Source organism: Leuciscus leuciscus (assembly GCF_965113295.1).
Source record: "Leuciscus leuciscus genome assembly, chromosome: 17".
Lineage (NCBI taxonomy): Eukaryota > Metazoa > Chordata > Actinopteri > Cypriniformes > Leuciscidae > Leuciscus > Leuciscus leuciscus.
Window position 1 is genome coordinate 1317501 of NC_138741.1, and position 27500 is coordinate 1345000.

Here is a 27500-nt window from a genome sequence, read left to right on the forward strand (position 1 = left end):
TAGGGTGCCTGAAAACACAACGTTCACAGGGTTCAAAGTGCAAGTTTTTGAGAACGGTCTCCGTGTAAACAACAAAAACGTGAATCTCTGAAGACGATGACATCATTCACAAGCGCATTGCGTGTTCAGTCTATCGTGTTTCATCGCCATCTACTGGCCCGACGGCAGAATACAGCGGATTCAGTCGTTTACGCCAGGGGTTTCAACTGGTTCTGTGCCAGGGACCACCATTCTGACTAACAAGTAATCGGCGGCCCACTATTGTGTGTGTCTGTGTGTGTAGTGTGTGGATTCCTTTGTCAGATAGCACAGTCAGACGTCGAATTGAGGAAATGGATTTTTTTTTTTTTTTTTTTTTATGAGTTTGTCATGTCATTTTGCTGTGTACTGAACCTATTCACGGCTCCATCAACATTTCATGCCAAATCGCTATATTTCCTTGTTTAAAATGTACTGCAAGATGCAGTCTCTTTCCAAATCGCGATAAGCGCCAAACCTATTTTTAGCCTAAACGCGATACATCCTCTCGACTAATCAGAATTCTCTCTCTTTCTTTCGCTCTCTCACCCTCAAATCACTCGCGCGTATCGCGCCAGACGCTCAATTTGCCTCATTCGCGCCACCGCGCCGCGCTAAACGGCTCATTCGCGCTGCAGGACATCCAGATGCGCGTAAACGCGTCTGTACATTGACTTGACATGAAAATCACTTGCGCCAGACGCTCTATTCGCGTTTGGTGTGAACGCTACTCACTCACTCACTCATACAAGGTCATGTTGTGATTTGTTTTATGTAAAGCGGACAATGGTTCTATTTTTTATGGGTTCGACACTTTACTGAATGCCAATGTATTTATTACTGACTGACTTGCCTTTTTTTTAAGACAAACTTTTTTTTTTATGGAAAAAAAGTGATTTTAATAGTGAAATTACGTAGGCTGGAATGCATGTCACGGACCACATGCAATGCCGCCGCGGACCACCGGTTGAAAACCCCTGTGTGGATGGGGGTTGTTTTGACGATGATATCGTCTGTACGCTGAACACTCAGAGGAAAAACATCTCCGTTTTAAGCGCATCGTCGTCGTGTAAACGTTCGCTAGGTGTGGTATTAGCATTTGGAATCTATTGCAGTGAACCTTGCGTTCATCTTGCGTTCAAAGCCTGAGCTCGATCTCCATGCAAGTCTAACTGGCCATCATTACGCTTCAAAAACACACCAAACCCATCCGAGAGATAGCAGGAACATACAGAAGCTTGTTTCCGCCACAGAATAAAACATTTTAAAAGATAATTGCGACTTTTTATCTCACAATTGCGAGATATAAAGTCAGAATTGCGAGATATAAAGTCAGAATTGCGAGATATAAAGTCCGAATTGCGAGATATAAAGTCCGAATTGCGAGATATAAAGTCCGAATTGCGAGATATAAAGTCCGAATTGCGAGATATAAAGTCACAATTACAAGTTATAAAGTCACAATTGCGAGAAATAAAGTCCAATTCTAAGGAAAAAAAGATGGACTTTTTTTTTTTTTTTTTACCTCAGAATAGTTTATATCTCACAATTCTGACTTTATAACTCGTAATTCTGACTTTATATCTCGCAATTCTGACTTAATAACTCGTAATTCGGACTTTATATCTCGCAATTCTGACTTTATATCTCGCAATTGCGACTTTATATCACGTAATTCTGAGAAAAAAAGTCAGAATTGTGAGATTAAAAAGTCACAATTACCTTTTTTATTTTTCACTCTGGCGGAAACAAGCTTCCATGGGAGCGTCAGGAGTGGCCAGATCAACAGTTTGGTGCATTCTGAGGGAAAAAGACCCTTGGATTGTAACTTTGGAAAACCAGATGCGTTAATGTCAATCCCTGACTGTGATCGGTATTCACAGAACATACTGTGTTACAACTGATCAAGATTAGAATTAGTCAATAGATCTTCTAAAAGATATAAACATGTGATTAGCCAATGAAAGAAATCAAATCATGGAAGCTTGTTTCCATCACGGAATAAAAGCACGTCCGCGCTGAGATCTGACCTCACTATTGTGAGATGATAAATGCTGATTATTGTATGTTCCTGTGGCTTCTGTGGCTCAGGGTTACGAGCTGATCTCCCCGCCGCAGGAACTGGCCTCTACATTACAGCGTTCTTCTTTCCTTTGCTAACCGGTTTCTGTAATTACTGTTGTGAAACCGAACGGGATCGCAGATGCTCTTCCGATGGAAACTTCCTGTTATTGCAGGAGCTTGTTGTGGATGTTCAGCAGATGTTTGATGTCGTTTGGACTCGCAGCTCATGTCTGACATCATGAAAGCCTCTGTGTGTGTGTTTGACTCTGTGACCCTGAGACGCTCAGCGGGATCAGACATATTTCAGCTCGGGAGTAAATCGTTCTCCAGACGGAGAGAGTGACGGGATTGAAGGAGAGATTCAGTCAATCAGCTTTATTTCTACAGGGTTCACACAAGGTGCTTTACTTTAAGTTTTAAAAACAGTCATAATCATATACAGCGTTCCTGGAGCTCTAACAGTGGAGCGCTCGCGCTTGCAACGCCGAGGTCACGGTTCGATTCCCAGGGAAAGCAAGATCTGATAAGAATGTAAATGTGTAGCTTGAAATGCAATGGAAGTTGCTTTGGATAAAAGCATTTACCAAATGCATAAATGTAAATGGTACAAAGAGTATACTTGGAAATTTTGTTCTTGTTCCTGAAGCGTTTCTCTCGGATATACGACACAATAGAGGAGAAGAGATGTGCGCAACTTCACTTTTAATCATTTTAAGATTATAGTTTGAAAACCTTCCACTGATTTCGATAGAACGTTTGGTAATGGCATCATCATCATGTTATATATAATGAGTACCAGTCAAAAGTTTGGAAACGTTACTATTTGTAATGTTTTTGAAAAAAGTCTCTTATGCTCATCAAGCCTGCAGTAAAAAACAAAACAAACAAAAAACAGTAATATTATGAAATATTATTACAATTTAAAATAATGGTTCTCTTTTTTAATATAGCCTACTTTAAAATGTAATTTATTTTTGTGATGCAAAGCTGAATTTTCATCAGCAAGTACTCCAGTCTTTGGTGTCTTATGATCCTTCAGAAATCATTCTAATATGATGATTTATGATCAATGTTGGAAACAGTTCTGCTGCTTAATATTTTTTTTATAACCTGAGATACTTTTTTCAGGATTATTTGATGAATAAAAAGTTTAAAAGAACTGTATTTATTTAGAATAGAAATCTTTTGTAACAATATACACTACCGTTCAAAAGTTTGGGAACAATAACTGTTTTTTTTTTATAGAAATTAGTACTTTAATTCAACAAGGATGCGTTAAATTGATAAAAGGTGATGGTAACGATTTATATTGTTAGAAATGTTTTTTATTTTGAATAAATGCTGTTTTAATGAATAAATGCTGTTAACGTTTTACTCGATGAATCCTGAAAAAAGTATTCCAAAAAATATATATTAAACAGCACAACTGTTTCCATCATTGATAATAACTGAGTATCAAATCATCATATTAGAATGATTTCTGAAGGATCATAAGACACCAAAGACTGGAGTACTTGCTGATGAAAATTCAGCTTTGCATCACAAAAATAAATTACATTTTAAAATATATTAAAAAAGAGAACCATTATTTTAAATTGTAATAATATTTCATAATATTACTGTTTTTTTTTTTTTTTTTTTTTTTTTAACTGCAGGCTTGATGAGCATAAGAGACTTCTTTCAAAAACATTAAAAATAGTAATGTTTCCAAACTTTTGACTGGTACTGTAGTTTGCCTCATCTTCTCTGCATATATTTAACCATTTAATGGTCCATTTCAGTCATGTGACTCTTCTGTGAAAAGGTTTTTCAGAAAATGTGAAAGATTTTCAGACCAAAACCGGACTTTTCTTCCTCTGTCCAGTTATGCGTTTCAGAAATATACATATACGAATCACAGTTAGCTGGAAATCTACTAATTTAAGGCAGAAACGATGAGCTCACTGAAGTCAATCCGAGCCGCTCGAGTTCCTCTGAGCTCACGCTCGTTATGTTGAGATCTTTAATGACCCTTCAGTCTTTCCTGCGCGCGGGCAGCGGGACAAAGCTGACCTCACGCTCGCCGCTCGGCCTGATGGGAGATTTGCTCACTGGGAAACAGAAGGACATTAGTCAAGACTTAGATATTTGGCTTTAAGGAGATGGTTGGACGAGCGATCAGAATACAGTGTGACGTCCAAGAGCAAATGCCAGGTGCAGAAAATCTGTGACCAATATTGAAAGCAAATAAAATAAGTGTTATTGAGAAGCTTTCAGTCCAGTTGAACAGAAGTTTGCTTATGATATATAAAGCCTGCAGAAAATAATGTTGCTTTCCCATGAATCAAGAGGATTCTTCTGACCCAGCTGTCAGATATCTGTGCTTGTTTTAAGGTCAAACTCACTTCATTTTGATACAGAAAACAAGATTTAAAGTCCCCCTGTGGTGTAAATCCAGCGTTTAATGTAGTTTATGTGTCTATGTGGTGTTTTTAATACGCTTTAAGACAAACCATGTGTAAGTTCATAAGTCGACAGCATTGCTGAGTATTTCCTCCTTAAAACTGCAGTGAACCAAAGACAGTCTCAAACACATGCTTTGAAATCGCTGGTGTTTCTGACGTCACAAACTACCTTGTAACCAATCAGATCAACGTGTGATCGTCAACCAGTGGATCTCTGAGCTGAGTGAGTGAGTGGAGGCGGGGCTCATTTGCATATTCATAGAACTGTGCATACTAAATGAGGCAAGGGTGTCGAGTTACATTCAAGATATTTTAAGGCATGAAGTGGAAAAAAACTTTTAAATATGTCATTTTGGTGATCAGAGAGGAGTTTTAAGAGATGAAATGATGGACTACAGGGGGACTTTAATATCTTCAATCATCTTTTTACAGTAAATGTGTCTTGATTTAACCCTCTGGTGCTCTTCGCGTGTCAGTCAAAAGATTTTATAATTTTTTCTGTCCGTGAAATGAATGTACTAATTTTTTGTTTGATAATGTTTTTTATTTAATATTTTGTATTTGTAGGGGATTTTTTTTATACTAAATCATATTTATTCACTTTTTGAGCATAGACCTGAAAATTTAATTTCCAACTTAAACTGTGGTAAATCTTGAACGCTTTAGAGCGACAGACTGAAGTTTGATCTCTTCTTAAAGACGACACTTGGCAGATTATTGCTGAAGTGAAAAAAGTTAACTTAAAAAAAGTTACAGAATTTTACGTGTATTGTTATGAAAAATGCACAAAAATACTATTTTCGATTCTTTTATATTTTCAAAAACATGTTTTTCTCTAAAACTTAGAAAAATAAATCTAAACATGTCGTGTTCCAAATGTGAGGCTGATATCTCAGTAAATGGTCTTTCAGTGAGAGTGTGTTCGGCTGCAGTACCAAACGCTTCCACTAGAGGAAACTCGTCTCACATTCGTTTCCAATGCGTCATTCCTGACCGCGAGGAGCACAAGTGGGACTATTGTTTACTGTTCAGATCATGTCCATGATTGTGTGTGTGTCGTGTGTGTGTGTGTGTGTGTGTGTGTGTGTGTGTGTGTGTGTGTGTGTGTGTGTGTGTGTGTGTGTGTGTGTGTGTGTGTGTGTGTGTGTGTGTGTTCACATAGCAAGTGCAAAACTTTTACCAAGTTTCGTACCATTCCGATGTAGTAAAAAAAAAAAAAAATGTGTGTCCGTATTGATCATCCGGACTAATGTCTGTAACGCAGGATCTCTTGTGTTTTCCAGGCGTTCTCGTCGTCTCTCTCAGCCGGTGAAGCTTTCAGTCCCGAACCGTCTGAACTCCACAGTCTCCGTCACATCGACTCCAGGCTTCAGATGCTACTTCCTGTTCATCACTTCCTGTCTGTGAGGAGCCGCTGCTCAGGACACACTCCGTCTCAGGTGCGGCCTGCTTTCACTGAGGTCCTCTTCAGTGTTGTGTGTAACTAATTACTATTAAGACAGAGTTTTCAGTTAAAACGGCATAAGCGGTCCCTAAGTTAATCACTAATGATCTAATGATCCTATTATCACTGTAAAGCTGCTTTGATCTATATTGTTAAAGCGCTGTGTAAATGAAGGAGACTTGACTAAGTAATGAGTCACTGTAATTTAATTACTTTTCCCTCGAAAAGTAAAGTAAGGGATTACTCTTAATTTTTCTGTAATTTCTTCACAGTAACTTCTGAGCTAAATACTGTGTATAGACCAATCCGATCTCACGACAGTCGTGTGTGTTTTATGAGGAGCTGGATCACATGACTCACTCGTGCAAACTCAGACAAATTAGCCAAAAGAGATGCGACTGGTGAAATAAACTACAACAATTCTATATAGTAAAACAATAGTGGGTTTAACATCAAAATGTATTGTCTGATGTTAAAAAGTAGTTTTTTTTTAAATGTAACCTTCTCCCTTTAACCCTCAAACCGTATTCGAGACAAATGTGGAGTATTATTATTTATTTTTGTAAATAGTTTCCTTAATCTGAGTGGTTCAAGACTTCGCTACTTTTCCTAAGTTTTCCACCTGAACACACAAACAAATTTGACTCGATTCTACAATGTGAAGCGGTTGAAAAAAAAAACTCCTTATTTTTGCATTCATGGACAAAAGTGGCCTCCCATAATCCCAAAACTATAATTCTGAGCATTTTGTTTTTTATTTGTCGAATAAAAATCAATAGATCCAACACAATTATTCGGACCTGTTTGGTACCGTTTACTTTTCTGAGTTATTGAAATGTGATGTTTTATGTTTTAAATGAATGATAAATGATCTACTACTCTGTCTTTTCCTTATAGCATGCTCAGATTCGGCTAAGCATATTTTGGCATCTTCGTATAGTCTCACCCAACACAGATGTTGTTGATTTTGTTTAAAATTACAATTTTAACTTGCGATAAAATCAAAAACTTAAGAGATTAAATTCGTTATAACAATGGTTTATAGAATTCAGTCATTGAGTTCTACAGCCATCTAGTGGCAATTGCAATAATAGTATTGTTGTTTTTTTGTTATTTTTATATCAACATATGACACCACATTTTTAGCTTTTGTCTGTCTGGACTTACTGGAATGATTTTTTTTACTGAAGTTAAAGAAATATTAAATGTAACAAAAAATAAGCATAATTTACATAGAAAATATGGTACTTTTAGAGGTAAATAAATTCAAAAATACCCCAGGAATAATAAAAAAACGTCATAAAGTGATAGTTTTTATTTTATCGAAGATAGTGATATAACATTTATGTAAAAAAAAAAAAAATTTTTTTGGATCACACCCGAGATCTTCATGCCCAGATTTGTCCATGAAAGCGTAATTAAGGGTCACATGTGAATACGGGTTAAATTGTTTGGTCAGTTTAAGCATTAAAGAGCCGTTTCATGTCTATCCTCGTGTTACTCAGCTGGTTGAGCTTGATATGGGATTTAGAAAGTAATTAGTATTAAGTAATTAATTACTTTTTAGTAAAGAGTAATTAGTACAGTAACATAATTACACTGATGAAGATGTAATTAGTAACAGAACTAGTAATTAATGACTTTTTTAGAGTAACTTACCCAACACTGCGGATCATTTAGTGTTTGTGGAGTCAAGTCACCTTCATTTATAGCTCTTTATATATGTATATATAGTTTATATCTGGAGCGGTTTGATCCAGTAACTGTGATCTGACTCGTAATAAACCGATATTTAAAATAGGCACATTAGTATGTGAGCATCTGGAATGAGTGTGTGTGAATGTGCTCATGATGAGCGTCTGTAACAGTAGCTCATCTCCACTCCAGGCCAAGGCTGACGAAGGGTCATAAATAATGAAATATTGAGCTTCATTTCTCGTGTGATTCGTCCCGGGAGCGTCTGAAACTCTTTCCCGGTGACGCCGGTTCTGGCGTGAGCTCGGCGTTCACTGCTTCCATGAGTCTTCAGGAGAGAGGCTTCAGTCGCTCGCGTTCAGAACGAGTGAGAATCTCTAATTACCTCCAAAACAACGAGCTGATCCGGTTTCTGCTAATCAATGAATATTCACTGCAAAAATGCAGTGTTTCTGTCTTGCACAAGTACCTAAATATTCTTAAAGTCCCCCGTAGTCCATCATTTTATCCCTTAAAACTCCTCTCTGATCACCAAAATGACATATTTAAACGTTATTTTCCACTTCATGCCTTAAAATATCTTGACTGTAACTCGACACCCTCGCCTCATTTAATATGCGCGGTTCTATGAATATGCAAATGAGCCCCGCCTCCACTCACTCACTCAGCTCAGAGATCCACTGGTTGACGATCACACGTTGATCTGATTGGTTACAAGGTAGTTTGTAAAGCTGTGTTACACAACCATTGAGGAATTTTTACCAAAGTATGTTACAAACTTTACATGAAGACCCTAAAGAATCACACAACTTGTGGAAAATGGGCATCGATGACCCCTTTAATATCTTCAGTCATTGTGCTTGTATCTTGATTTAAGAATGTTTTAGATATTTGTACTGGAGAACGAGACAAAAGCACTAAAAGCATCATCTGATGGGTCGTGAGTCTCAGCACACTGTGTCTGATCCACCAAACCAGCAGTGTTCCCATCACAGATCGACTTCAGCTGGGAATGTGGGTCAGATCGAGAACAGTTGAGATCGAGGTTTGTTGTTCTCCTGGAGGTTGTTGTGTTCTGTTGTCGTATCATGTGTTCAGTGTCTGGACTGACAGACGCCGGCAGCTTCACTTCATCAGGAGCGTGTGTGTGTGTGTGTGTGTGTGTGTGTGTGTGTGTGTGTGTGGATCTGGGCTAGTGTTAGTCCTGGTCTGGCTGCTTTACTGCACAAAATGCGGTTCTTTCTCAGTATTTATGTCTTGTTTCCAGTCCAAATATCTAAAAACTCTTAAATCAAGATGCATCTTCTAGGTAAGTAAAATCACATCAGATATCATGTCTTGTTTTCTAGGGAAATAAATCAAAATGAAGAGAGTTTGTGCATTCAAACAGAAACTAGATTATTTTTCTGACCACATTGGCAGATTGTTTTGCTTGTTTTAAGCACAAACTCACTTCATTTTGATTTATTTCCCCAGAAAACGAGACGTAAACACTGAGTGAGAGCAGCTTCAGTGCTCAGGGAAACTCTGGCTGTGTTCCTGCTTCCACGTGGCATCGGGCGAACACCAGATCTTCAGACTCTGTGACTCACTCAGGCTCTGTTTTCAGGAGAGAACGCCAGTTTCCAGGCTGAGCTACAGTCCTCAGTGCAGGAGTCTGGGCTAGTTTAGGAGTGTTTATACATGATTATAGCATTTATTAATCATTTCAATTTGCTTTAGTTTTGTAGTTTTAGTAATTATGCCATTTTTTTATTTCTACAGTATATACTCTACCAGTCAAGAGTTTTAGATCTGTAAGAGTTTTAATGTTTTTAAAAGAGTCTCTTCTGCTCACCAAGGCGGCATTTATTTGATTAAAAATACACAAAATACAGTAAAAATATTGAAATATTATTAGAATGTAAATCTTCTGTTTTCTATGTGAATATATAGTAAAGTGTAATTTATTCCTGTGATCAAAGCTGAATGTTCAGCATCATTACTCCAGTCTTCAGTGTCACATGATCCTTCACAAATCATTCTAATATGAGGATTTGATGATCAAGAAACATTTATGATTATTATCAGTGTTGAAAACAGTTTTTCAACAACAACAAAAAAGGATTCTTTGATGAGTAGAAAGTTAAAAAGAAAAAGCATTTTTTTAAAATAGAATCTTCAAGAAAATTCTGCTTTAATCACAGGAATGAATTTCATTTTAAAATAAATAAAAATAGAAAATTTTTATTTTAAATTTTCATAATATTTAACAATATTACTGTTAGTTGACTTTAAAGGGATAGTTCACCCAAAAATGAAAATTCTGTCATCATTTACTCACCCTCAAGTTGTTCCAAACCTGTATGAGTTTCTTTGTTCTGCTGAACACAAAGGAAGATATTTGGAAGAATGTTTGTAATCAAACAGATCTCGGTCCCCATTGACTACCATAGTATATATTTTTTCCTACTATGGAAGTCAATGGGGACCGAGATCTGTTTGAGGGTGAGTAAATGATGACAGAATTTTCATTTTTGGGTGAACTATCCCTTTAAATTATTTTTAAGTTTTAGGTTTTTGTCATTTTAGTGCTTCAACTTGTTCCAGTTGTATTCTAGATGGACATCATTTCAAAGAACGTCATTTAAAGAACAAGCGTGTGTTCAGTGTTCAGTGTTCAGTGTTCAGTGGTCGTGAGCGCCAGTAGATGTGGACTGGATGAACACACACGCGTGTGTGAAGGAGCTCAGATCCCATGAACACTTTCAGTTTCTTCCCAGTGCTTTCGACTGAATCACAGAGAATATAGAATAGAAACATGTCAATCAAAGAGACTGAGCAGGAAGTGACATCAGTGTCAGCAGGTCATTATTAACTGGAAATGAATATATGCTTTATGTTTATATATATATTCTCTGTGTATTTCAGGAGGAGAATCATTTTCATTTTATTAATTAATGGCCAAAGTGTCGTACAGTCAATACACAAACTCAAAAAAAACACCAGACACACGCGACTGCTAACCGGTTTCAGCGTTCAGCCGCTTGGTTTCACACGTAACTTTTATTTATCGGCCCATTTTTTTATCGTTCTGTAGTTGTATGTGTGTTTGAGACTTCTCTCAACCTTTGGCCACATATGACTCTAAATCAAATCAACCCGAAACTTCACTTGTAGCTCAAACTACTTTTCCACAAAATTGTAGAAATTGTTTATTCTATGTTACTTTGGGAATAAAATCTCATGACTGTTGTTTAGGGGAGTCTGGAGGAGAACGCCGGTGATGGAGTCCTGTGGGACGCGAGACAGAGACGAGAAGAGGAGAAACGCCTGAGAGAGATCCAGCAGGAGCTGCAGATCCTGGAGGAGACCAGCGTGAGTTCAGACGAATCATTCGACTCGTTCAGATGAATCATTCGACTCGTTCAGACCAATCATTCAACTCGTTCAGACCAATCATTCGACTCGTTCAGACCAATCATTCGACTCGTTCAGACCAATCATTCGACTTGTTCAGACATGAACGACTCCGTTAATGAGTTCATACGACTCTTTCAGACGAATCATTCGACCTGTTCAGACTCAGACGACTCCGTTCATGAGTTCATACGACTCATTCAGATGAATCATTCAACTCATTCAGATGAATCATTCAACTCATTCAGACAAATCATTCGACTCATTCAGACGAATCATTCGACTCATTCAGACGAATCATTCGACTCATTCAGACTCAGACGACTCATTAAGACTGAGACGACTCTGTTCGTGAGTTTAGACGAATCATTCGACTCATTCAGACAAATCATTCGACTCATTCAGACGAATCATTCGACTCATTCAGACGAATCATTCGACTCATTCAGACAAATCATTCGACTCATTCAGACGAATCATTCGACTCATTCAGACGAATCATTCGACTCATTCAGACGAATTATTCGACTCATTAAGACTGAGACGACTCTGTTCGTGAGTTTAGACGAATCATTCGACTCATTCAGACTCAGACGACTGTTCATGAGTTCATACGACTCCTTTATACTCATGAGGAATGAATTGTGTGTTCACTACTAATGCACTTCAAGAAAATCTCATATTGATAGCTTTATTTCTTCATTCTCTCGCTCTCTCTCTCTCTCACTCTGTCTGTCTCTCTCCCTCTCTCTCTCTCTCTCTCTCTCACTCTGTCTGTCTCTCTCCCTCTCTCTCTCTCTCTCCCTCTCTCTCTCTCTCTCCCTCTCTCTCTCTCCCTCTCTCTCTCTCTCTCTCTCTCTCTCTCTCTCTCTCTCACTCTGTCTGTCTCTCTCCCTCTCTCTCTCTCCCTCTCTCTCTCTCTCTCCCTCTCTCTCTCTCTCTCTCTCTCTCAGATGTTTAGTCTGAAAGGCTGAGTTTTTGTCAACAGTTTGAGGAGACTCGAGACGTTAAAAGCTTTGTGGAGAGTGTTTGATGTGAATGATTAATGATGAGAAGAACTGCAGTATCTCGACTCGTCTTCATGATGAGCTTCACAGGAGACACTGAACGCTTGTGTGCTCATCATTCATCACTCTCGTGTCCTTCAGTGACCTTCATCTATATAACCTGATCTAAACACACTATTTCACCAGTTTAATATTGTGTGTGAAGATTAGAAATGATGATAATGAGTGAAACCGCGTGTGATTCGTGAACTATTGACTGATGAACTGAAGAAGATTCGCTGTGTTTCGGCTCAGTGCTGTCGAGGACGCTGGAGTGTGTGAAGGTCTTCACACTGTTCACTAGTATTTCACACGCGTCTGTGAGTGTGTTCAGCCGTCGTTCACAGGCCAGACGCTCACCGCTGTAAACACTCCTCACGTGTTCACACACACACACACACACACACACACACACACACACACACACACACACACACACACACACACACACACACACACACACACACATCTGTGTGAGAGTGTCTGAGGGTCAAACACTGATGGGTTCATCAGCGGCTGGAGATCAGGAGTGAGTTTGAGCTGTAAACAGGAGATAATATCTGCCAGTAGAGTCAGACTAACACACTTCATTTCAAGGGAAAACAAGATTATTTTTCTGACTCCACTGACGGATATTTTTTAAGCATAAGCATCAATAAAAGCACAAGTTTTCATCATAAACTCGCTTCATTTTGATCAATTTCTCTTCTTGTCGTTGTTCTTCTCCAGTGAATGTGTCTCGACTTAAGAATGTTCAGATATTTGCTGGAAAACAAGACCAAGGGTGAGAAGCTGTGTGGTGTGTGTGCGGGTGTGTGTGTGTGTGTGTGTGTGTGTGTGTGTGTGTGTGTGTGTGTGTGGGGTGTGTGTGTGTGTGTGTGTGTGTGTGTGGGTGTGTGTGTGTGTGTGTTAACACCTCTCATGCCATTATCCCTCTTCTCTTTGGGCGCTCTCTTCTGGATCTCTGGTGTATTTCTGTGGGAATCGTCCACTGTTGTCTTAGATCTTGTCCTCTTCCTCTTCCTCACGCTCACACTCTTCTTCTTCACAGGCACTGGTTCTGTCAGAGGATCAGCTGAGGGATCTGTGTGTGTGTGTGTGTGTGTGTGTGTGTGTGTGTGTGTGTGTGTGTGTGTGTGTGTGTGTGTGTGTGTGTGTGTGTGTGTGTGTGTGTGTGTGTGTGTGTGTGTGTGTGTGTGTGTGTGTGTGTGTGTGTGTGTGTGTGTGTGTGTGTGTGAGTATAACATCTCACGCTCTTCTTCTTCACAGGCACTGGTTCTGTCGGAGGATCAGCTGAGGGATCTCCTGCTGGAGTGTGAAGATGAGCTCCTCCGATCTCCTGCTTCTGGATCACGGGGTCTGACGGAGTGAGGGAACACAACACCGGGACAACACGGAGAAAAAGGCATGAAATATGACGCAGAATGTTCTTCTGTTTTATATTTTGCATAAAGCTTTTATAGTTACGCAATAATCACATGAAAGTGTGTTTGTCATTGTGTCTCTGATCTGTTTGCCAGCGTCATTATCTCAATCAGACTGAAGGACAGATGAAAAATAAAATGTTCCATTTCAAAAATCAAACCAATATGTATTTTTATTCGTGTCATGAGCTTTTGATTAAACCCCCTAAAAAATGTATGGATCAGATCCATCTGAACATCTGACCTTGTTCTGTTCTCCTTCATTAATGGGTTAGTTGAGAACCCGAGATAACCTTGTGTTGTGGCTCTTTAACATCACACATACACTACTGTTCACGATACATCGGTTTAAAGACATTCTTTTTATTCAGCATTAAATTGGTCAAAAATTACAAGATTTCTTCAAAATTTGTTCATCAAAGAATCCTGAAAACTAAAATGTATGACGGTTTCAAATCCTCATATTAGAATGTTAGTCCTGAAGACAAGAGTCACACTTGTGCTCCTCGTCAGAAATGAGCGCATTAGAAATGAATGTGAGACGAATTTCTGTTTCTGTGTCCAAACAGAATCTGACTGAGAGATATCACGCTCAAACACAACTTTTGTTTAAAATATATATTTCATAAAAAAAGTTACAGAATTTTACGTTTATTATTAGGAAAAATGCACAAATATACTATTTTCAATTTTTACAATTTCACTTTTTTTAAAACATTTTTTAAAGAGATCAAACTTCAGTCTGTCGCTCGAAAGCATTCAAGATTTAAAGCGATACTTCAGGATTTAGCATTAAGCTTTGTATTAGTAGAAAACCTGTAGTATTTTCGAATTACCGTGCTTTCCACCCTCATATCCCCCTGAGACGAGAGATTTATGTATTTTTTGTCTGGAAAAAATCCTCCGATGACGCAAAAATCGTCATTATGCGTCATCGGAGGATTTTCTGTCCAGAGGCGAGAGACTACAGCCAGTAGAAGGCGTTGTTCCGCATGTTTTCAACCCGCCCATACGCTGATTTCACGCAGCCGCCATTTTGAAATCGAAAGTGAGGCTCCGGTGGGAAGAACCCCGGAAGTAAAGATAAACAACAATGCCTTGGATTACCAACCTGAAGCTGCTGCCGCGATTTACACTATTGGATGTTAATATCCAATATAGGATATGTATAGTTCATTCCTGCTTCTTTTTTTACATTCTGAATTTTATATATATATATATATATATATATATATATATATATATATATATATAAATATTTATAAATGAATTTCACTGTATATAGTCTAAAGTATGAAAGAAATGTTTGTACATTTTTAGAATTGACACAACATCATTAAACACAACAATACGCCATCGCATTCACGACTCTCCTGTGATTAAAGGCGACACTTCCGGTTTTCTTCCCACCGGAGCCTCGCTTTCGATTTCAAAATAACGACTGCGTGAAATCAGCGTATAGAGGGTGGGATCTCACTCACAGAATGTACACATAGTGTCAGCTTTGGAAGCTAAGCTAGCAGGCTCTTGTTCTGTGGAGAAAACTGAGTAGTAGGAGAAAGCTGAATAGTAGGGGTTACCATCCTCCTTTTCCCGGACTTGTCTGGCGGGCGAGATCGTTCAAAATGTCCGGGATTCAGCTTTTGCTTTCTGCGGTCGCCATTCATTGTTTGTTTCAATCTAGCTGAATTCATTCCGATCGGTGAATCTGAATGTAGTGTTTACATGAACGCTAAACAAGTGATCGGTTGATGTGCGTTTTACCATTGCTAAGAAAATTCCCGCCCCTCCGTGAGAGATACGAGACCGGTGCGTCTCAGTAATGACGCCACCGGCCCATTCTCCCGCGGCCGTCAGCCTCGTCCTGCTCGCCACAGTAAACATAATGAATGGCGACTGTAGAACGCAAAAGCCGAATCCCGGACATTTTGGGCTATCTCGAAATCACGGGCAAACTCGTCACGGAGACTCACTAAGTTAGTAGCCTAACCTTCTTGTTGTTTTCAACTGCGCTCTCTAACCGGTAGGCGTGGCCTCCTAGGGCAGCGAAGCAAGTGCATTCTGGGAGTTGTTGTCTTTCATCCACATAAGCCAAAAATAAATTTTCTGGCTTTTCTCAGTCTAGAAAGCTCCGAATTCAAAAAAAAATTCACATTTTTTCTACATAAATGACCTATTTTAAATACACATTCATCTTTCCAGAGGTGAAGTATCCCTTTAAGTAGGACATTTATTTTCAGGTCAATGCTCAAAAAGAGAATAAATACCATATTTAGTGCCATAAAATCCCCTAAAAATACAAAATATTTAATAAAAACATTATCAAACTAAAATATAGTGCAATCATTTCATTGAAATAAAACAAAAAAATGCTGTCATTTTTGACGACACACAAAGAGCACCAGAGGGTTAAAAATCATACACAGTCCAGAGATGAAATCATAAATGTAAAATCTTGTAGATTGAGTGTAACGTGAGGTTCGCGTGCGAACTGGTGTCGTGTTCATATGGACGTGTTTCAGCGACTCCGACATTCCCAGCATTCCTGACCTTGAAGGTGAAGCGTGTTTGTGGATAAATGAACCCAGGATTTCATGTGAACGATTGGGAGTAAATAAGAAAACTCTTTTGACCAAAGTAGCTTTTATTGTCCCAGTGACCATAAACCAAACCACAGCCATAGACAGTGGAATTAAAATCCACTGGATTTCTAGGTGAAGATTGAGGTTTCTAGTGTAAAATCAGGCCTTCAGACTGTGTATTTAAGCTGAGCACGTCATGGAAAGATGTAATTTTAGCTGATTCTGGAGTTTAGAGTTACTGTGAGCCGCTAAACAGAAAAACACTTCATTCGCAGTTTTTACTCAAAAGTTTTTATTATGATTTTACAAAATTATTGATAAGAATTTAACAACATTATTGAATAAAACTGGTAACAATACTGACATTAAAGCATCCATAAAAAAACTAAGAAAATCCCCATCAGTGTGCAAACAGTTTATACAAATTCTTCCCATGTCAGGTTACAGTTCATTATAAATTATTTAAATAGCATATATCTACACATATGACATTAAAATAAAATAAAAATAAAAAAAACTTTACCAATAACTTACTTTTTTTTTTTAAAAAGACACAAACTATTTATATTAACAACTTTCCATTCATGTTCTACTGGGGCATCTCGTCTAAAAAAAAAAGTTGTATTATTTACAGAAGGAATGTTTCACTACGTACAGTCGCTCTAAAACAAAACAGAACTGACTTATGGCACTAATATCATTTGTAATTTTTGTTGAGTTCAATTATAGAACAGTGAGGTAATATTTGTATATTTACATCATATTCCGCTCATATTAATTGACCTCCTCCTGGCCTGAAGGAAACGCTTGTTCTCTCTGTGTCAGTAATAAGTGACTGAGATGAGTTCTCACTCTTCCATCTCCTCTCGACACAATAAATAAATCACAGAAGTGCGCCTCTCTAATATCTCCACTTCCTTTTCATTTACGCTTGTTTAGAACCACAAAAACTCTGAAGCTCATCTGTGTATTAATCTAAGACATGAACTTCCAAGTCACGAAGGTCCTTCTAGCCCTGAGAAAGACTCCACTCTATAAACAGTGAAATTAAGACTCTTTGGTTCTGATTGAAAGCAGAAGGGGGCGTTTATGGAAAAACAAGCCTGAATCATTGAGTCCTGAAGATCTGGATGTCTCAGTGACAAATGCTTTCAGGAAGTCCGTCGATCCTGTGCGTCGTCCCTCAACAGTTCCTCCTGTGGGATCTCAAACCCAGCAGAATCAATCCAGGAGAAGCTCTTACTTCAGTTCATAAGCGACTCCTTTCTGTCGACGTGACAGAAGAGCTTCCCTTTACCCACCAAATGATAAGAAACAAGAAACCGACTGAGACTCCCAATGAGATTCGAGGAGATCGAAGAAATGAAAGATGAATTCTCGATCTGCTTCTGTGGTTTGGCAGTTCTTGCGCTCCGCGTTTGGTCCTTGATCCCACCACAGAAGAGAGTTATAACACACAACACATTTATACCGACAGAAAACAACAGATAGCGGGCCGTCCTTCGGGGAAACAATGATGGGGTCGTTATACATCTGCAAGAGAGTGGAAAAACATTCATGAGCTTTGCTAGAACAACATTAAGAGCAATATTATTCTTTAAACGTGACATATAATGCCTCTTTTCACCAGATGTAATATAAATCTATGGTGTCCCCAGAATGTGTCTGTGAAATTTCAGCTCAAAATCCCCCCAGATCATTTATTATAGCTTGTCAAATTTGCCCCTTTTTGTGTGTGAGCAAAAACACGCTGTTTTTGTGTGTGTCCCTTTAAATGCAAATGAGCTTTAGCTCCGCCTCTGATCAGAAGAGGGCGGAGCCTTTACACGAGCTTCAGAAACTCCGGCAATAACAAAACAGGCCAATCTCACTCATCCAGAATCCCAGAATAACCAGTAGCAAGTGCATCGTTACGGAGAGACTCAGGAAGAGTTTCTGAATGTTAGTGGAGACATTTCTGTAGTTGTTGTGGAGTTACATTGATCATCTCATCATCATGTTTAACTTCTCCACAAGTTGTCCACAGTTCCTGAGGTGTTTATAAGACAGCGGTGACATGTTCTGGTCAATAGTGTTCAGTGCTCGTCTGTGCTCAACCACAGAACAGTTTCAGGCTTTGCTGGATCTTTATCATTGCGTTAGAACTGGTCTCTGTTGTCGCGTGTGAAACCAAATGTCGGCTGGTGTGTGTAAACGTGCAGATTAAGGGCCGCTAATATTATAATAAGATCCTCTTCATACGTCAGAAGGACAGCGATATCTGATCGGCTTATTTTTAGACATGCTTGCAGATAAAGACTTATAAAAACAAAGTTACTGGGTTTCACTTTGTACGTTTTCTCGATTGGTAGATACACTGGGGACCCGATTATAGCACTTAAACACGGAAAAAGTCAGATTTCCATGATATTTCCCCTTTAAAACTATCCAAATGAGTTACCTCTGCATTCGTATTTGAGGTCCGAGAAGTAAACCATCTCTTGAGAGAAGACAAAGAGGCCAAGTCTTCCTCCAGCGTATGTCATGTCATGAATGCTTCCTGAATCAGCCATGACTTTCTTGCCCTCATACATAATAACTCTGGAAAGAAACAAAAGAAGAGGAGTGAGTGAAGCTGCTTTAGCTGTTGGTTAGTAACCAAGACCAATCTTGATCTAAGTTAATCCACACATACCTGATGTGTCCGGTTTTGGGTCTGTGGATCAGGTGCCATCTGTAGGCAGTGTAATCCTTCCAGCCAATGTTCTTGGGGTCGTGCCAAAGGGTACGCACCTGCAAACGGTCCGAAATAAGATGAGCGGACATTTAAAAAAAACTAAATCACTTGAACATTCAGCTTGGGAATGATACATACTTGTCCTTCGGTGTCTCCAGTGTGCCACAAAGCGTTCCTGAGATGTTCGCCCGGTCCCGTAGTGGAGTTCACTACTTTAATGGACAGTCCAGAGTAACCCTGGGCTTTGGTGGGCGTATAAGACCAGTAGGTCTGTGTGATCTGTTTCCACATCACCACATAGAAACGTGAGCTGGATTGGTAGCCAAACACAAAGCCGGCATAGTCGTCGTCACGGTCCGTGTTGATGAAGAACGTGCCGCTGAAGTCCACGGCATTGAACTCGTCATAACCTGAGGAACAAGAAGAAGAACATTAAAGGATTAGTTCACTTCAGAATTAAAATCTCCTGTTAATTTACTCTCCGCTTTGTCTTTCAAGATGTTCATGTGTTTCTTTCTTCAGTGGAAAAGAAATGAAGGTTTTTGAGGAAAACATTCCAGGATGTTCCTCCATATAGTGTCTTCAATGGGGTCCAACGGGTTGAAGGTCCAAATGTGAGTTTCAGTGCAGCTTCAAAGTCTCGACACGATCCAGCCGAGGAATAAGAGTCTAGACAAACCATCGCTCATTGAAGAAAGAGACATGAACATCTTGGATGACGTGGGGAGAGTAAATTATCAGGAGATTTTCATTCTTAATACTCCTTTAACGCATTGATGTAGATAAACGTGTTTATCACGAGCCAGTGTCTCTCAAGCACTTACCGACAGCAATGCCGGGATCACAGTTGACGGTCTGCAGAAGCTCTTTGCCCTGGTGACGGACTACCCAGTTGGGGTCGATTTGGGAAGTTCCTGTGGGATCAAGGGGAACCATCTGGAATCTGCGGAAATCTGTTTCACTAATGGCAAAGTTCTCCGGGCAAACATCAAAAATATCTGGCACGTTATCTTGGTCAAAGTCGTCCTTGCAGACGTCACCTCGGCCATCACCTGGACAGGAGAACATAAGGTTATTCTTGCACGAATTTGGATTATACAGAAAATGAACTGAAATCTACGCCAGTGAGTTTGACTCACCGTCCGAATCCAGCTGATCTGGGTTGAAGGCAAGTCTGCAGTTATCTCTGTCGTCAGGTACGCCATCATTGTCATCGTCATGATCGCAGGCGTCTCCTTTGCCGTCCTTGTCGTGGTCGGCCTGGTTGGCGTTGGGGATGTAGGGGCAGTTGTCAAGGTTGTTCTGATGTCCATCCTCATCGATGTCTTGGTTGCTGTCACACTTGTCTCCAATGTTGTCAGAGTCTGAGTCAATCTGTGACATGAGATCGGTTAATGTCAAGTCAGGTTACATTTATTTATATAGCGCTTTTTACAATACAGAGTGTTTCAAAGCAGCTTTACAGAGATAACAGGAAAATAATGCAACAAAGTTTGTATCCAGAAGAAAATAGCGTCACAGTCCAGCTTAAGTAAGTTCAGTGATGGTTCATTTTTGTTGTAAAAAAGTTGTTAATTTAGTTCATTTATATATATATATCCACTCTGGAGAATATAATGTTGTCAATGAAGGCAGATCAATAATATTGTTGAATATTAAAATAAATGTCCCCAACTAAGCAAGCCAAAAGCCAATGGCAACAAAGGTGAAAATGCAAAGCCTTCATCATCAGCTGTTCATGGTTGCCCACTCGAGTCTTAAAAAGCATGTTGAAGCAACTCACCTGGTCAGGGTTGTGCTCCAGCGGGCAGTTGTCACAGTGGTCACCAACTCCATCCCGGTCGGTGTCTCTCTGGTCAATGTTGTACACGTATGGACAGTTGTCCTTCTCATTCAGAATGCCTGGAGAAATCAATTCCAGAGTCACACCAATGATTCCTTACAATGGTTTCTATGTCCTTCCTGAGTCCCAGGTTACGAAAGATTCATGACGTGTGACTCACCATCTCCATCAATGTCTATGGCACAAGCATCACCCTCGCCATTGTTGTCGGTGTCGGTCTGTTCTGGATTACTGTCGTACGGGCAGTTATCGCATAGGTCACCAACTTGATCGCGGTCCTGGTCGTACTGTCTTGGGTTGAAGACGAATGGGCAATTGTCCTAGTTCAAAACAATAAGATCCAGCCAAGTCAGAGATGAAGAAGGGGAAGGCAGAAAAACATCTGGATCCGTTCTCTACCTCCCCAGCAATTTTATAAATACATCCGCAAAGCACTGAACAAAATGAATGTCTTAAGCGATATGCCATGGACGTGATGGTTTGGGACACAGCTGTGCAGGAATCCAGCGTTTGGCTGAAAGACGCTGACTGTTTGTTTGCACTGTCAAATTGTTTGGCTGAATTATGGATGTTAAATCAAGGGATCCAGCAAGTCTGGACAGAAGCCACCACAAAACGCTTTATGTATTTGCTACTGGCAATGTTTCTTTCTTCTCTTTTGTTCACTCTGTTCTTTCTTTTCTAGTCAGTAACATGCTATCTCTAAATGCTTTTGCAGAAGAAGAATGTGTTTACGACTTACCCCGTCATCAGGGATCCCATCATTGTCATCATCATTGTCACAAGCATCTCCAGTTCCATCTTTGTCATAGTCTTCTTGCCCAGAGTTGGGAAGGTCTGGACAGTTGTCCTAAAATATGAGATGTTTTGATGAAGATTTGATAACCTTGTTGTACATGGGGATATGGTAAGGAAATGGTTGCATACCTTCTTGCAGTGGTAGGTGGCGTTTTCCACACAGAGGAGGTCCGTGTTTGGCCAGCCGTCCAGGTCTGGGTCTTCTCCGCAGATGTAACCGTTCCCAGCATAGCCTGGTTTACATTCGCAGCGGTACATGATGTCGGAGAAGATTCCCAGGTAGATGCAGTTGGCATTCTTATTACAGTCATGGGTGCTGTCCTGACATGGGTTTCTAGGCGTGCAGACCTGTAAGAAAGTCGAGTTTATGGAAGTTAGCACTTCATGAAACAAGAAAGAACTGTCCCTTCCCATTGTTGATCATTGTTCTAGACTGCTCTAACCTGTTTATTGGCAATGGCTTGCTCTGTTCCCCGGCCGAAGGGCTGTTTTCCGGAGTAGCGCGGTGGGCAGGGCAGGCAGTTGTAGCCCGGTTCTGTGTTCTCACACTGATGGACTCCATTGAGCACAAAACAGGCATCAGGAACTTCTTTGCACTGCAGATACCAAAGAATATTTAGAAACACCAGTATTTCCATTTAGAAGTCTCCATCTCATTAGCATGACAGTCTCACCTCATCAATGTCTTGACAGTGGACTCCATCCCCAGTGTATCCAACCGGACACTCTCCGCACATCCAGGAGCCGTCAGGGAAGCTAGTGCATTTGGTGCTGGCGAAGCACGGGTTGGAGAGACATCCATCTGTTCATGATAGTATGGAAGTCTGTTATTTTTGTGCTACAAGAATCTTTAGCTTGATCCTTAAAGGTGACATATTATGCCCCTTTTCACAAGATGTGACACGAGCTTCAGAAACTCTGGCAATAACAAAACAGGCTTACTAAGATAAAGTTACTGGGTGTCACTTTTCACATTTTCTAGGTTGGTAGATGCACAGAGGACCCAATTATAGCACTTAAACACGGAAAATGTCCGATTTTTATGATATGTCCCCTTTAACAATGAAGCATGTCTCACCAACGGGACACGACTGGGCGTTGCACAACCGGCTTCCTTTGGAGTCACCCAGGCATTCTTTTCCACCGTGTTTGGGAGCGGGGCTGTTGCACAAACGGTGTCTACGCTGAAGTCCTCCACCACACGTGACGGAGCAAGAGTCCCATGGTGACCAGGGTCCCCAACCTCCATTCACTGAGACACAGAGAAATGCATTGCAGTGTCAATTGGAATTTCAGTTTAAATGCTGCAAATACTCCAGCAGTCATAAGGCAGACCCTCACCTGGGCACAACGGCTTCTGGCATGGTTCGGTCTGGCGACCGTCTCCCTCGCAGTCTTGGCCACCCATCTGAGGCGTTGGGGAGTTGCACAGCCGGATGCGAGTGATGACGCCCTCGCCACACGTCACTGAGCAAGAAGACCAGGGAGACCAGTGGCTCCAGCCCCCATTCTGCATGACTGCATGAAAACAGGAATAAGGGTTAAACATATGCATGTAACCGGTCCTAATTGACCCGCTCCGAGTGGGATCCCAGACAGCAACAGAGTGTCTGCCCAGATCCGGCCCACATCCGGTATGTGTGGATTCCATGTGTACCAGATGTGGGCTGACACAATATTGCTGCCTGGGATTCGAACCGGGGACACTGGCATGGGAGGCAGGCGCTAGGGCTGTCGCGATAACCGCAATATCGCAGTACCGCGCTACTGACAAGCCAACCGCAGAGGAATTCAAGTAACCGCAGCAACCGCGATATTCGCGTGTTTTCTTTTTTCATAAGGCTATACCCTTCTTGTTTTGAACTTCGTGCATGTGTATTGAATGTTAAATAAGTTAATAATGATAATAAGACGTGGTGATCATGGTTTTATCATGGTGATTTGTACAGAGGCTTCGTGGATTTGCACTTAAGCCTAAACAGACAGTGAATGAGAGCGATCGACTGAGCGCGTGCGATTACCTGCGTCTGTCTTTGAGGTCAAGTCATATTCGTGAAAAGTTTGCCGTGTCCAAGGAAAGTTAAATATTTGTCCTGTCATCCTTTTAACGTTTAAAATAAAGGGTATTTACCATGAATGCAACAGCGCTGGTCATCATCCACAGCGCGAGAAACTCGCGGTCGCGGGAAACAAAACTCAGTGAGTCACGCATTGAATCAATGCCATTTGTCTCTATTAAGTGAAGCTTCAGCGTTACCCATGCAACGCATTGCTGGTCAGCTGAGCCTTGAAAAGTGGAGATCAAAGTTAAAATAATTAACCTTGTTTCATTACTATCTTTTAAAGAATCAATCAGCGTTTTTGAACGTGTTGTTGAATGAATGGTTTAATGACTCACTCAAAGACAGTCCGTTGCCGTAACAACTGCGCGCTGAGTGACAGGCTTTCAATGTGCAGAGACGCTGTTTAGTTTCGGTTTATTGGTTACTGAAAATGTACTCGTTTTTGTGCATGCTGACCACATCGTAACACTTATTTATATAGCAACAAATAAATCAAAATAAATTAATAAATGCGGTAAAACCGCATATCGCGCTATTGAGCCACTCAAAATTACCGCAAGGGAAAATCCTTCACCGCGACAGCCCTAGCAGGCGCACTAACAAGGATGCAAGACCGCAGTGGATTTTTTAAATGAATCATAACTAACATTTATTTTTCTTGCAGGATTAACAATTATATGCTTTTGAAACCTGAAATGTCCCCAAACACTCAGTCAGTCAGTGTGTCTGAATCATGTCCGAATATAACAAAAGGTGATATGAAACTAGACAGATATCTAAATTTATAAACTCATGACTTTGAGCAACAAGTGGAAATTTGAGGGTTTGCTGGATTATACATATTAAGAACCAATCATATTGTAGAAAAATTATGTAATGTATCATGTCACCTTTGCCATTTATCCTATTCTATAAAACCTGTTGTATTCTTTTTGCTGGTGGGATTCTCTCTGAAACTCCGGCCGTGATTTAAGCGTATTCAAAGGCATTGTCTGGAGTCTGTCTAGTTAAGTTAATGGAACACTAGAGATCTTATTTCCCAATTGATAGTGTTGAACGTCGATCAGAAGATGTTTAGATGCGTTGATTAGGATAAGTCAGGTGTGTAGGGGAAAAGTCTACCACAACGGACAGGTCTTACTGGCTTACGTTACATGCATGATGGTCTGAATATGACCAGTGATGGATGCCAGGTCAGCGTATTGTTCAACTCACATCGTTTGTCGCATTCTTGCGTGTAACAGTCTCTCGTCTGGACGGACGTGCCATCACAATTGCTGTTGATTCGGTCACAAGAGCGTCCGCGCTGCTGAATGCCTCTTCCACAGGTCACTGAACAATGAGTCCATTCGGACCAGGGCGACCAGCCATCTTCTGCACTCGCATCACTCGCTTGAGGAAGAGAATCAGACAACAGGGTTCACCGAATGAGTTCAACGAGCCACCAAACACTGTTGTCGTGCAAATGAACTAAGTTAATAACTAATGATCTCCGCAACAGAAGTGAATCAATCAAAACTAACTTTATCTGGACAATAATTTTATTCTAGAGCTGCTGTAAAGCCTAAACACTCTGTTACTGTAATCTCCTGTTATCACTGTAAAGCTGCTATGAAACAATCTATATTATTAAAGCGCTGTATAAATGAAGGTGACTTGACTTGACTTGACAGATCAGACGAACATAATGAATAATGAATGTTGAGATTGAACAGCTGGACTCACGTGTTCCACAGCGCGGGCAACATTCGCCATCCGGGACAGTGGCGTTGGCGCAGGGCATGAGCGGGCAGGAGATTTCACGACACACAGTGGCCGAGTTCTGTGAAATATTTGAAGCAAGTTTAATGGGACGATCCCAACAGCTGCACATAATGGATGAGAAATAAATGTCTCTCTGCTAGCTTTCGGTTTGCCAATAAAGAGTGACCCCTGGAAAATCTTGTGGTGATATAAACTATAAACACATCTGACTGGACTAACAAAGTGTTTTTATGTGGCCAACATGAGGGTGGAGAATACAGACTGAGTCAGCGGCCACAACCCCACACACACACTAACACACACACAATGGTCTCACCGGAAACCAGAGTCAGCGGGTATCACTCACCAATTAAAACATTCCTGAATCTCGGCCATTTAGATGCATGTGAAACACAGAACAGACTGAGAGAGTAAGACTTTCAGCACCTGTTTCCGTCCTCCCAACACTGTCCACCAGGGCTTTTGACTAAGTTACCCGTCCTTGGTCAAATCTGGTCGGCCCACATAAAGGAGTAGTTCACTTTAAAATAAAAATTGCCCCATGATTTACTCTCCCTCAAGCCATCCTAGGTGTTTATGACTTTCTTCTTTCAGACGAATACAATCTGAGTTATATTAAAAAATATCCTGGCTCTTCCAAGTTTTATAATGGCAGTGAATTGCTGTTTCTGTTTTGAAGTCCATTAAGTGCATCTATCCATCATAAAAGTGCATCTATCCATCATAAAAGTGCATCTATCCATCATAAAAGTGCATCTAGCCATCATAAAAGTGCATCTAGCCATCATAAAAGTGCATCTAGCCATCATAAAAGTGCATCTATCCATCATAAAAGTGCATCTATCCATCATAAAAGTGCATCTATCCAGCATCTATCCATCATAAAAGTGCATCTATCCATCATAAAAGTGCATCTATCCAGCATCTATCCATGATAAAAGTGCATCTATCCATGATAAAAGTGCATCTATCCATCATAAAAGTGCATCTATCCATCATAAAAGTGCATCTATCCATGATAAATGTGCATCTATCCATCATAAAAGTGCATCTATCCATCATAAAAGTGCATCTATCCATCATAAAAGTGCATCTATCCATGATAAAAGTGCATCTATCCATCATAAAAGTGCGTCTATCCATGATAAAAGTGCATCTAGCCATAATAAAAGTGCATCTAGCATAATAAAAGTGCATCTATCCATCATAAAAGTGCGTCTATCCATCATAAAAGTGCATCTATCCATCATAAAAGTGCATCTATCCATCATAAAAGTGCATCTATCCATCATAAAAGTGCATCTATCCAAAATTAGCCTGCGAGTAATCATGTGGTAATTTAAATTTTTGGGTGAAGTATCCCTTTAATCGTCCTTGGTCAAATCTGTTCTGCCACTAAACCAGTGCTAACCAGTATAAAGTAAGTGAAAAGCACAATTGCAGAGTGAGAAGAGCTGTACCTGACATGTGCAGTGTGTGCAGCTGTCCACCGTCCACTCGCTTTTGTCCTGGTAAACGATACCGTTGTGCAGACAAACGCCTTTGTGGACTTGAATCCGGTTCATTATTAAGTTGTTGTCTGCTCTCTGAAGGGCAGGAAAGAGCACAGAGAACTGTCATTAGAAAGGACTTTAATTATAGAAGTATCTGGCATTACAAGAGCAACAGGGTGGAGAAACAGGGTGGAGAGACGCATGCAGAAACGTCGACAGCTGGATTAGATCCTCACCACTTCGCGGAGCTCGTTCGACAGCTGCTTCACCACCACGCCGAGGCCCTTGAGCTCCGTGAACATGCTGGTCAGATCGTCGCAGGAGAACCCACAGATGTCCTGCAGATCTGAAGAGGAAAAGCATTCTGATGTTAAAGCCATGAGTCCACGCCGGAACATCACATCACAAACGCATGAGGATCACCTGACCTTTAGACTTGTGTCCGGTGTAGTCGGTGCGGATGGCCGGACTCGACCCATTCACGGAGTTCTCGAAGCTCATGACATCTGTGATGAAGGGAGCTGTCAAAATATGAACTGAGTGGTTAAGCTTTAATACAATATTCATATTTTCATGTTAGTGCTGGACATCCAAAATAAAAGCTTGTGTTTACATAATATATGTGTGTGTGTGCTGTGTATAATTATTTTGTATTTATAAATACACACATGCATGTATATAATTAAGAAAAAATGTATATTTATTTA

General features: G+C 40.3%; 2 protein-coding genes across 8 annotated transcripts in view; one reads left to right on the forward strand and one right to left on the reverse strand.

Annotated features, from left to right (window-relative positions):
- fsip1 (fibrous sheath interacting protein 1) overlaps positions 1 to 13694 on the forward strand; it is a 27994-nt gene extending 14300 nt beyond the window's left edge. For 5 of the 7 annotated variants that reach the window (XM_082142448.1, XM_082142453.1, XM_082142450.1 and 2 more), the window contains exons 11-13: positions 5810 to 5965; positions 10906 to 11022; positions 13380 to 13694. In XM_082142448.1, the coding sequence (XP_081998574.1) occupies positions 5810 to 5965; positions 10906 to 11022; positions 13380 to 13481 (375 nt within the window). In that variant the 3' untranslated portion in view covers positions 13482 to 13694. The other 2 variants (XR_014199086.1, XM_082142449.1) reach the window with 2 other exon arrangements.
- Positions 13695 to 16384: 2690 nt separating this feature from the next.
- Positions 16385 to 27500, reverse strand: part of thbs1a (thrombospondin 1a) — a 13132-nt gene continuing 2016 nt past the window's right edge. Inside the window, exons 4-22 of the mRNA XM_082142637.1 lie at positions 27222 to 27314; positions 27030 to 27139; positions 26761 to 26886; positions 25262 to 25358; positions 24752 to 24928; positions 22815 to 22991; positions 22552 to 22725; positions 22148 to 22275; positions 21917 to 22069; positions 21603 to 21821; positions 21418 to 21525; positions 20836 to 20995; positions 20616 to 20734; positions 19972 to 20206; positions 19657 to 19884; positions 18971 to 19242; positions 18791 to 18888; positions 18557 to 18696; positions 16385 to 17649 (exon numbers count right to left, since the gene is read on the reverse strand). Coding sequence (XP_081998763.1) covers positions 17642 to 17649; positions 18557 to 18696; positions 18791 to 18888; positions 18971 to 19242; positions 19657 to 19884; positions 19972 to 20206; positions 20616 to 20734; positions 20836 to 20995; positions 21418 to 21525; positions 21603 to 21821; positions 21917 to 22069; positions 22148 to 22275; positions 22552 to 22725; positions 22815 to 22991; positions 24752 to 24928; positions 25262 to 25358; positions 26761 to 26886; positions 27030 to 27139; positions 27222 to 27314 — 2822 coding nt within the window. The 3' untranslated portion in view covers positions 16385 to 17641. The remainder of the gene's footprint in view (positions 17650 to 18556; positions 18697 to 18790; positions 18889 to 18970; positions 19243 to 19656; positions 19885 to 19971; positions 20207 to 20615; positions 20735 to 20835; positions 20996 to 21417; positions 21526 to 21602; positions 21822 to 21916; positions 22070 to 22147; positions 22276 to 22551; positions 22726 to 22814; positions 22992 to 24751; positions 24929 to 25261; positions 25359 to 26760; positions 26887 to 27029; positions 27140 to 27221; positions 27315 to 27500) is intronic.